At 37.6% G+C, this 12,830-nt stretch overlaps 1 protein-coding gene across 1 annotated transcript in view; it reads left to right on the plus strand.

Moving 5' to 3' along the window:
• Positions 1–12,830, plus strand: part of LOC139475330 (phosphatidylinositol phosphatase PTPRQ-like) — a 96,642-nt gene that overhangs the window by 2,769 nt on the left and 81,043 nt on the right. Inside the window, exons 3-4 of the mRNA XM_071258555.1 lie at positions 312–493; positions 1,302–1,479. Of these exons, the coding sequence (XP_071114656.1) occupies positions 312–493; positions 1,302–1,479 (360 nt within the window). The remainder of the gene's footprint in view (positions 1–311; positions 494–1,301; positions 1,480–12,830) is intronic.

A 12,830-nucleotide genomic window follows, 5' to 3' on the forward strand; every position in this document is an offset into this window, starting at 1 on the left:
GCCTTCTATTGTCCTATAGATTACCATACAGAGTATATACACGCCTATTGGCTATCTAAAGTGATCTAAACGCTAAATAAATGCGTCAAAACTCTTAAATAATCAGAAAACATCTCCATTGTACGATTTCGACTATATCATAAGCATGTGTTTATGAATTTCATACAGTGATGATTACAGGTGTTCGCGAAAAGACGATAATTTGTTTCGCCAATATGATGTGTTATATATACGAATACAACGCTACAATGCCACATGTAAATCTCGAATGATGCTTTGCTAGGAAGTAATTCATGCTGACTTATTTTAAGTCCCAGGTGAAGTCAACAATTTAAAGACCACACTGACGACATCCTCGTCTCTTGGTCTGTTGTGGACGGCATCAACAAGTGATGTCCCATTCACCCAGTACATCGTCTTCACAAGCAAGGGAGGCGAATGTTTACGAGCAGTCTACATCCCCTGTCCTCCAAACGATATGATATATGCAGCTGTAAGTGATTTTCAGAGTTATATCACACATGTAGTCATATTACACTTTTGGAAACAAGGTTTTTATTTGTTTGTTTATTGATCAAACAATCCTTAAAATAGGTGAAGCATAAACAAAACAATTTTTTCAATAACGCAGGACGATTATCTACGGATGACTTGAAGAACTGTTAGACTTGATAACCTTCAAAGCTGTCTGTAGAAGATCAATAACAGTTATTACACCTTTATTCCTCCCCCAAACAGAATACCTAATATCATTATCTCAATCTTTGGCTGCAAATAAATTGTTGTGAGGTAATGCTAGATTTGCTACTTCACTGACCTATTACATATTTCATTGTATTTTGCTCTTTATTTAATACTTACAGTGACAACACATTAATGCGAACCCCTTTAGTCAGGAAAGCATGATCTCTGGACGACTACCTTTTGAAACGGATTCATACATGTATAGGGCTTTACTTTGTCACAATGATTCATTTATCTGGCTATTTGATAACCTGGACGATCAGGGTACCGTTCTCATTGAAGGATCTTCGCTGTTTCTGTTTTTGTTAAGGGACCGACCATTTTCTATTCCTTCGACCTTGGGTTTTAAGAACATCATTTGTTCCTGAAAATACATTTGTTTGTTGGACATATTGTATGTCTGGATACAGATGAAATGTGAAATTGATGGGCTCGTTCTACCAGAGGACATAAGTATATGTCTTGAAGCATTCCCACTACTCCAGCTTGTGTTTTATTGTCTGTTCCTAAAATGTAAAGCTTGTGTTTTGTGTTTTCCCTTATCGTGCTGTCTCCAGGCCCACTGCAATTCCCTTATCGCGGGCACGCCTGCGACATATGATGAATGCCATGGTGACATGTCTTACAACGTGACTGACCTGGACTCGAACACAGACTACGTTGTTAGTGTCGCTGCTGGAGCAAATTTCACAGTCGGGGAAAAATCAACACTCACAGAGAAGACTAATATTGGAAGTACGTATGCAATTTATTGGTTATTCTTTACAAATATAACTAAAATGTCTTTTGGTACATTGGGATAGCAATCATGGCAGTCCGAAGGTGAGGTGATATTTAAATACTAAATTACAATAAAACTCACAGACCGAATAACGTTTGAACAGTTGCTGAAACTAGCTTCAATCTTCGCCCCAATGAGATATTCATTTGATACTGGTAAGATATATTCAAGGCGGTTGTATATGGCCGACATTAAGACCTTTGTTCCTCTATTCTTTGTTTCAAGGCTCCTGTTGGGTACCACGGTGACTGGAGTACGTTGTTAATGTGTGTCATGGATATAAGTGAAATTATTTTCACTAATTCTCACTGTGCATTAAATGTTTTGGTGCATTATGATTGTCCAGAACGTTTCAATTGTTACATTGTTTTCCTTTTTTGAGAAGAGGAACGTGGTATCGTATGAACACATTGTCGCAAATAACTGAAGATTCACCAAGGCTCGGAACTGACAAAATGAATTCACTCGGGACACAAACTCCGTAATATATTGTAGCACTAAGGTAGTCTCTAAGTAACTGAAATACATGTATTGCTAAACTCGACGCGAAACGTTAAACGCCAACGCAATACAAAATACAAGTTCTAGCATGTGATTAGCTATATAAAACAGAGAATATATGATCAAATGTTGAACTCCTTAAATCCTATGCAGCTAGATATTGCTAGCATCACTGGTTGCTATGGATTTCTACCGTCTCACAGTAACACTACGTATTACCATCCAGTTCCAGCAGCGCCGACCAACATCCGGGGAACTGCTCAGAACCAGTCCGCCATCTTGGTTGAATGGGACGTTCCCTCCCACAATGCCGGGCCTATGTGGTACAACCTTACGGTTCTAATGGAATTGGACAGGACCTCTGGTGGATTCATCGCAGATCGTTACTACACCATTGAAGGTTCGAGCTGGTATCTTCTATATGACCAGTTTACATATTTTTTGGAACACGTGACTTCAACAACAGAGTTGCCCAGACGAATGACGTGGTTATATTTCTGGGCTTGTGAGAACCATGCCTGTACATGTCGGTTTCACGAAACTGAGAAACTGCGACATATCGGTTCACTTAGGTTAATCTTCAATTCTTTATTGATATAATTAACACACTTTAAACAAGCTTTAAGCTGGTGTTTGGGTAACTTGAATCAAGTTGTCTGGGACTGCCAATTATCTGAGCCTACTCTTCCTTTAAGTCTCTAATCTGAACAACTGAGGCACCGCAACCGGAATGGTTCTTGTCGCTGGTTGGCCTGTTATTTATCTCGGTGGCGCGAGTGATGAAGTGTATGTTTCCGTTCTAAACGTTCACAACTGTGTCAATACAACACTTAACGTTTGTAGTACCTCGTATACGGTAGCCTCTCTTCAATATGCCCGAAACTGTATTTCCGGACACAAATAATTGTCTTCGCCTTTGTTTTATGTTGTGAGTAATTAATGTCAAGGTAACAGTTAAAAGTCTGCTTTCCATTGTTATATAGACTTGACTTGACTTGTGATGCAGGCCAGAATAGCAGTTCCTGCGAGGTGACGGACTTGTTGAGTTCCTGGAGGTACAGGTTCGCCATCACAGTGAGCACCAGTGCTGGAACCTCAAACATGGCAACATCCAAAGCTGCTGTCAGAACGCTGCCTTCTAGTAAGTGAGATTGCCTAAGAATTCAGAATGTTTTATCTCTGATATGTTAATGCACAGGCGTATGGCTAAATGCAGAAAAGGACACATTTTTCGAAGTTTCAGACACACCAGCAGCGCAGTCGTCCAATATATCAGTAGCAACCAATACAGTATGACTATTCGGTGTAGGAAGTCGTCATTCAAATGCCCTCTTCCTCTTCTGTACATTCGTTTTTAAATATTGTTACCTTACAATACACATTATTGCATGACTGACATTTAATGTGTATTGGGTCTGTTAGCTGGCTTAGAGGACATAATCGTTCGTTTGTCACGCCGAAGATTCCAGGGTTCAATTTCCTACATGGGTCCCCTTCATATGACTGGAAGAATATTCTTGGATTCGAACCGATTATTATTTGATCCTGGCATGCCAGGCAACCAATGCTTACTTGTGACGTGTGATCTTATTCTTCCGGTGAACTGTATTACTAATTACAGCAGATCTGATGAAAACACATAAATATCGACTTGGTCATACGTGTCTGGATAGGAAACAGAAGTGTAATGATATATTGAATCGTGGAACCCCAAATCGGTTAAATACTGAATTAAGATATTTTATTATTCATTAAGCAAAAGGATTATTTGCGATGTTTCAGAGTAGAAGTACTTTGTACTCGATCGAACTGACGGATAAAATTACCTGTTATGCTTTCTCTATCATAGCTCCCGGTGCAGTGCAGAATATCCGCTTAACGTTTGTCCATAGTGTGTACCTGGCCGTCAGACTCACCTGGGAATGTCCCCCTGAGAGGATGAGGAATGGACGCATCACAAGCTACACAATCTCCTGCACAGGCAATGTAAGATATTTTACCAAAGAACGCTTGGCTTCCTTTTGCAGCAATTAAGAGCTCAGCCTTGCAAACTGGTCAACTTTTTAACTAGCCATAAACCCAAACTTGAATTCATTTGTGTTTTGCATCCCACCTTAAATTATTTACAAACTAGACATTCTTTATCTGTATAGCATTGCCTCATCATTGATAGTGTATCTGTACTAAAGATTGCATAAATGGTTCCTTATTGGCGATGGTTTATTTCACGGAAAATATGTATTAGAAGTAAAAGTGGATTCCTAGTGAAAACCAGAAACAAGGAAACATACGAATAAATGGCGAAACGATTCCTGTGACTACTGATTCGATTATAAACTTGATATAGCTGTAATACAGCAGAAAACAACATACAAACACAATATAAGATATGACACATTTTGCACTCCCCTGAGTGAAACGTGATTTACCGAATTTTACGATCGTGCCAAAGTCCAAATATAATAAGAATTACATAACATCACTAAATCATCTTTGGAGGTCTGTCTGAACACATTGACGGTTGTTCAAACAATTATATATCGACGTATGTCTTCACACTGCAGATATCTATGACGTTGACGGCTGGGAGTTACTACCCTGAGGATCCGTGCACCGACCCCCACATGGTGTATCTGCCTGTAATCCCAGATGGGCAGTACATTGTCGAGGTAGGTATGATGCGAACGCCAATGCCGGAGAAGTGGTTCTGTTAGCGTTAAATTGTTAGCGTTCTGGCCAAAGATGAATATCTTATGTAGCACCTGACGTATCTTTCCCTGGCGTGATAAGTCAATACTAATGAAGACTTCATATGAGAATCCGTCTTTAACCTCAAGGCGTCAGCCAACGGGATACGTGAAACGAGAATAAGAACATATAGCTATAAAAAGCGGTTAAAGTGCGACTCAAATGTCGAATCTTTAAAGAGAGGATGAAAGCAAGTTTTTGTAAGACATGCAAGGCATCTTAAGCGAAAATCAATAAAACAAAATGCTGCTTTCTTTTGCTCATTAATTAATTTGAGAAAATTGAGATCGAAGATTGTATTTGGACATATACGTATAAGCAAATTAGTTATTGATAATTTCAAATAAAGTACAACAAAATAGTTATGTTAAAATGATTTGAAATAGTTTCTGATGCCTCATGTTTAACAACAGAAACAAACTGAAGTTCTATTTGAAAATACATCTACGGAATATTAATAAAGTGCAAAAACTATTTTACCAAAGGACTCAAGATTTACAGAACGAATATGTCCACAAAAAGAAATAAGTATTGCTTAAAATAAAAAAACCAATTAACATAAGTCCTTTTTCTGGTGTATGCTCATTTTATGTAAATTCTTATTTGTATAGGTATGGGCAAATGCTGAATTTCAAGGAAACAAATCAACAATGATTTTTGTAGCAGACCGAGATAGTAAGTGGTACATTACCTCGATACAACATAACATTGTGATAACACGGAATAAATTGTATTACACTGTGTTGGTATTTTGTTGCATTTAATTATAAAAAGTAAAGGTTTCTTAATATTCGAAATGACAATGTTTATACTATTGAAGGAGCATAAATCTGATAGATTGTGACAGTGTGATGACTTCTATATTTTGTTCCAGAAATGTCCTACGATTTATCATCGTTTTCCAACACAACCGTGTCGACACCAGGCAAGTTGTAGTGACGTATATATCTGTATATACTAATACTATTACCGAATTGTTTGTTGTTATAACATTGTATTCAGCAATATTTAAACTAAATGACAGCCACCTGTGAGTAATCGAGTCTTGATGACTCGAGTGATTGAGTTTATGAAGCAATGTCCCATGTTGTCAGGGTAAGCTCAACCGAGTCACCGAGCCTGACCATCCGATTCAGGGTTTGAAAACCGGATATGGATCTTAAAGCTATCCTTAAGTCAAAGTTGCAACAGAAACATTTATATGGTCTTTTCAAGTTCCTGTTTTAAACAAAGCATCATGATGACTTGAGATAGTTTCATACGTACTGGCTTAAGTTAAACATTTTAACCTCATTTTCTTTATTTCAGATCCCCACAGCTTAATAGTTGTATCAGCCACATGTGGTTCCATAATCGCCATCCTATTTGTCGCTGTCATTGCTCTTGCTCTGAGTGAGTAGTAATTCCATGTCTCAACTGAATACTTTGTACGTGGTTCCCCTATGTGAGAAAAAACCTGGTCGCACGTGACCTTTCGACCTTGTTCTATGTGAAAAAAGTAATTGTGGTATGCGTGTGTAATTGATATGTCCCATGTAACCTTCCTGACCTTATTGTTCCGTAAATATATAACGTCAATAACCAGCCCCGATTATCCTCCAATACAGATTCTATTAGGCGTTCAAGGCAAAGTAGGGGTGAAAATTATATGAATGAATCACTGAAAATCAGGTTTCACGAAAAGGTTAACAAATCCACCGTATCTTCAAGGATATTTGTTTGAGCGATGATAAATGTTGACCATAATTCCTGACATAGGGTGAGTTGACACGTAAGGTGTCTCACAATTAGAGGGTGTGTAGATGCGACACAAAGTGACAACTTTACACCTTTGGAACAATAGATCAATTACATTAAATTCGGGATGGCACTTTATTTATTATCTCCACTTGTTTTTTTTTAAATTGAGAGCGGAAGATAAAAAAAACCCTATTGTGACCCTTGTAAAAGTGAAGGATTAATGCATTTTCCTTCATTAGGCACAAAACATCGAAACTCACAACAGCACGTTAGTTATATCCCAGCTGTTACCCACAGAAGCTCCGATATTGGGCAAGATAGCGAACCAAATTTTACAGACACAGGATTTCATTGGGACACAGTGTGTATCAATGAAGGGGAACTTCCTTACATATAACCTTTCATATTTATAAATATTTACATCCTCATTACCACAGAATAGAAAGACCATTCAGGTCTAAAACATGTTGTGATTTGAAGTATTTATTTATTTATTCCAAAATGTTCTTTGACAATAAAATACTCATTTACCACTTTCAGCAAGATCACGAGCTGTTTCGCCTCAAGAACGACTGTATTTCGTTCATTAGGTTGACTGATCACCAGGGTGAACAAAATCTGGAACGAATGGAGAACGAATAGACAGTTCATTTGCAGAACAAATAGTGTCAACAATACTGCATTTGTCCTTATTGAATATTAAGTTCACTGACAGTGCGAATCCATAAATTCCCACCATCTTTTGAAAATTACAAAATGTAATTGTGGACACCAAAGACCCTAATACCTTCGTTCAATTGAAATACTCGTGCAAATTGTCAAGTGACAACCAAAAATGAAGTACATGAACCTTCAAATGAACAACCCAGGATCCGCCTCTGATTGAACTGTGCTTATGAAGATACAGTGCACTAGGTGAATCCAGCACATCTGCTGTTCTGTGATAGTCTTGTGATCAAAGAATGATACAGACACATTCATGTTTGATGACAGAACATACATACGTTTTCACTGCTTTGATTTTGAATGAAAGTTTTACCATTTTGGAACGATTGTACCTGAAATACCTCAGCGTACTTACCCAGAAAATCAAAGATGGCAAATCATTAGCATGCACCAAATTGACATGTCATGTCGGGCTATTGCCATAGTGCTGAACATTAATCATACTGTCATCAGTCGACTCTTTAGAAATCACACATGGACTGGACATGTGAGGGACTTACCGAGATCAGGACGTCCACGAACGACCAGTGCCACACAGGACAGGCAAAACGGCTGCCAACTTCAAATTGAACTGTTATTCGTTATCACAGAGCATCTCTTAGCACCATCAGGCGTCGACTGAATGAAGCATGATCAGGGGCCAGAAGACCAATAAGACGTCCAATCCTCTCACCCAAACACATGCGGAACCGTTTAGTGTGGTGTCCCGCTCGAGCACAGGTCATGGAGGAGCTTGAGGTCATGGAGGAGAGTAGGTTTTTCATTTTACCACACCAATGGAATGACTCTTATCATAAGTGCAACATCCAGGAAACAGTGGGATGTGGCTGCGGCTCGGTGATGGTATGGGTATGTTGCTCCTTTGATTGTAAACTTGATTTGGTCTCAGTTCAGGGGACCCCAGTGAGCACGAGCTGTGACTGACCGTCGCCAGAACAACGTAATTGAGAACTCTGAATCCAATCCATCATATATTGGATCATTTGGGAAGAATTGACCCAGGCATTGCATCAGGAATGGCAACACATCCATCAGTTGTGGATCAGGCACCTGATTTTGAGCACGAGGAGACGTCCTGCGGATGTGATCCGTGTATTGGTTTGCTACACCACATATTGACTTGCACTGTTGGTAATTTAACTGTGACACAGGTACAACGTTACTAAGAAACGTACATGTACGTGTTGATCTGTCCATCTCATTCCTGCCACTTACGCAACTTATGCTTCCTTTATTTTATCCCCAGTTAGAGTCCTTGTAGTAGTTGTCGAATAAAGTTGCTTCATTTTTTAACTTCTTTTACTTGTGAAACATATTGGATTGCCTGATTGCCATCATCTTTGTGAAGTGGGGTCCAAGACCCTCTGACAAGAAAGAGGAATCGCCATGGGTACAAATACCTTAATCATCAATTACCCACAAAAATCCTCTATCACCAATGTAGTATATCTTCATATATATTACGATATATGACATTCCCTACCAATTTCTCATTTAAGAAGACACGTCACAATCTCAATGTCTCTATATCTCTTCTTGTTCAGCTGATTCTTCATGGATATGAATATGAACTTTTGAATATCTGGCTCGCTCTAAGAACAAACATAGAGCACAAAAAGTAATTTCACATTTGATGACCAATTTTCGGTTTACTATCAGCAGAGTAGGGTTATATATACCCATGATTTAGACACCAATTTTGATTTGAGGAAACATCATAGTGAAGCTCATCTGTTACATGCCTCGAACTATGCATAGACATTCAGGATATTATCCTTCTCTTGACAAATGTTCATGACAAAGGGATGGCTTCAATTTTCTAAATCTCTAAACAACATAATCTTTGCCCCGCATTTGGTGTTGAAAACTCACAAATTACTGCAGGTCATGGCACCTGGAAAACATGGAAAGTAAATATGAATAATTGCGAAAACCCAGTGTATAATTATGACTATATCAGGAACATGTATTTATGAATCGCTTTCAAATAACGATGATGACCCCGGGTTTTTTGCGAAAGGTGAGCGTGTCCTTGTCCATTAGTGGCACGGGTCACAAGCACATGTAAAGGCAAGACAACTGTTAACTGTATTTCAGGCCCCCTTTGGAAATGTCCTCCACGTGTCTATCATAAAACATTTTAAAATCTTTACTTATGGCTTGAATGTAGTAACTCACATGACGCTCTGTGCTCGATGTACTTCAAAGGTTGTGAAGACACCAAACCCTGGAGCTGCTAAAATATCGCCCATCATAAGCGGAAATGGACTATTGGGAAGTTGAAGTCATCACGTAGCATACAGTCTTGTGGATATTTGTGGATATATTTTGTCACCCTGAATCTTTATGCGCAGATCTAAATGTAAAACAGGGATGTCTTATCCCCAAGTATTATCTATTTCACATTGTGTTTTCGCAGTTATCTTTTATTATGACAAATTGTCCCGAACCTCTGATGATCAAAGTATATGAATGGTCACATCACGTTTATTAAAAATAGCCCATGAATCAAGTAATGACGTTTTCCCTCAAGTTTGTCGTGTGGGATAGTGGTGTATACAGTTAAAAAATAGAATGTTTTGACATAATTGAATTTGGTTCTTTTCTGAGATTTGAAACAGAAAATTACATTCATAAGAAAGTCATATGCGCTTCCGATTTAATAACATCACTTCCTTGTAGCAGAAAAGACAAGTCATATGCAGAGTCATATGCACCGGTTTCATTTTCTTGAACCTCACTTTCAGTCAATATCAAACAAGAATAGTTCAGTTGAAAACAGGCCCTTGCAAAGTTGAGGGTTGATTAATTAAACATGAAGTGGGTTAGTGAGAGTGGTTGAGTGTGGTTTTACGCTGCTTTTTGCAATATTCCAGTAATATCACTTATATATTTCTCTTATAGCGACATATATTCAGATCATTAGGATTTTCAAATTTTTGCGTGAAATAATTGTAAAATTTGTATGGCATTAGAAAACTTTATCAGTAGGTATATAACAACAGCATTTATTGATGTAGACTGTTTTGTATTGTGTATATTCTACAATAGTACATTTATTCTTGCAGATTTAGAAACATAGTCCAGTTTCCACCCTTGACGAACATTAAAACGTAACTTTAGCGATAAAATTACCTTAGAAAACCTCTTGTTCACTTTTCAACTCTATCTCTTTGTGAAACATGGAAATGAATTGTTATCACCAACCCATAAACTGTTCGTGGCATATACAGAAAAACCTAAACATTGTGGAATAGTTGTGTTTATTGAAAATCAGAAGTAACAGATGCAGTATATTAACGTTTTGTTAAACATTTATTAAAAACAGACCAAGTCTGTGTGCTACGTTCAATGTATTTATTACCAGAAGATTCGTCCTGTTATGAGGGGAAGGAAAAAAATAGCCAAGGCAAACAAGAGGATTCTTTACAGAACATAACCGCTATGTACGATGCCAACAACATACTAACTGGAGATTTTAACAGTAGAATAGGTGACACTGAAGATTTCTTTGATGATCATGCATAGTATCTACCTGGAGGGGAATGGCATTGTAATTCGGAACTTCGAAAGGAGATTGGTATTTTTGTGTAATACTTACTGTCTACATGTGCTGAATGGATGATTCCCTGGTGATAAAGACGGTAATTGTACTAATGGACCTAGTGTGGTAGACTATGTAATTGCCAGTTCGGCCCTCGCCCGTGAAGTATTTGATTTTGAGGTTTATAAGCACGATGAATTTCTCCATCGTCTGTGCTATTAACGTGAAGTACAAGTTAGATGTTCTATGAGGAAATTACACTTGATACGCTTGATTCATTTGGAACTTAGCTGAAACTTCAAAACATCAATATCAGGATGCTACAGTTAAAGCTATGACAGACAGCAGGCTTGTGGAAATTGATTCAGAACATGACTCTACTGTCAATATGCTTCAACGCTCTTTTCAGGTCTAGGACAATGTATGAATAAACGTTAGAGACCAAATAAACGTCACAAACCAGACCAACCTCCGTGGTGGAACCAAAACTGTAATGTGTCAGACAAATACGGGACTCTGGATAAGTTCCGTTTGATAAAGCAAACAGACGAAATAAAGGAAAATAAAAGACTCTATACAGAGGAAAGCAAGATGAATAAAAAACCCGAACAAATTGATGAAATATGAAATGAAGAACTTTGTTCAAACTTTTAATTCATCAAATTATGCCAACAGTATAACATCACAAGAATGGTACCATTATTTTGAAAACTTTCAACACCGAACATACAACTTTGGATAATATTGTGGAAAGAACCTTGTGAGAACATTGATGAAACTTGTGATCCGTGTGATCACCAAATACCTTACGACCTAAATGACCCTATTATGACTGCTAAAGTTTCGGAAACAATGAGAAATATGCAAAATTAGAAAATCTCAAGGCTGCGACGGCATAACCTCTGAATTGCTATTTAAATATATTGTCACACATCCTCTAGATAAAATATTCAATAAAATTCTGGAACAAGGTTTCTTTCCAGAAGAATGGAACAAGGTCATAATTCCGCTGTATAAAAAGATAAAAAATGACACAAACAACTATAGAAGCATTTCTTTATTGCCAATTATAGGAAAACATTTCTGTGAAATTATAAATTAGAGATTGCAAAAGAAGCAGGCTTCTGGAAAGGATATTGAACTAGTGACACTATTTTCACACTGCATGGAATGAATGAAAATATCCGGGGTAGCTTTTATTGTTCCTTCATAGACTACTGTAAAGCTTTAGATTGTGTCAGTCGCCGGCATTTAAGGTACCGCCTAACACAATAAATTATAATCATGAAAATATACTTAAAGTTATCAGAAATATGTACCCTACACTTGGGTCCTGTGTTGGAACTAATGACGGATTAACCATCTACCCATCCTTATCCGTGGTGCCGAAATATAGGGTGTAATGAAATATGAACAAGCGTGCAACATAGTTTCTTCAAATCAATGCCCTATTTACCTAATACTGAGAGCAATAAGGCGGTTTTAGGTGATTGTGGGAGATACTCCATCTATTTTACCTGTGTTTTCAGGTGTATTTCGTACTGGTGTAAAAATCCTTAAAATGAATACTAATAGATTGCCGAATCAAACCTATCTTATGTCATACAGCCTGGACAGTATAAACAGGTCGTGGCTGATAACATATGTACAATACATATTGTTTAAATATGGATATGGATAAACGTGGATTGTTAAGGATGTGGAAAATACTGGTATTTTTCTTATCTGAATTTAAATAACGATTAGTAGATAGAAAAAAATGGCATATTGAAGTAGAAAATAATTCTAAATTAACAGCTTATACAACTGACAAATCCTTAATGAATACTGAATTGTATCTTTCATGTATGAATCAAATATTTATTAGACAACCTCTATCGAGATTTCGAAGCGGGTGTCACAACTTGATGATTGAAATTGGGCGCAGAACAGGTATTGATGTTGAATTCCGAATTTGTACTTATTGTTTTAGATATGGCAATGATCATGTTGAAAAAGAGTTTCACTTTTTATTGATCTGTTCAGCATTCATGACATAAGAGTTAA

This window comes from Haliotis cracherodii, unplaced genomic scaffold, assembly GCF_022045235.1.
Source record: "Haliotis cracherodii isolate W230 unplaced genomic scaffold, xgHalCrac1.p SCAF_3, whole genome shotgun sequence".
Lineage (NCBI taxonomy): Eukaryota > Metazoa > Mollusca > Gastropoda > Lepetellida > Haliotidae > Haliotis > Haliotis cracherodii.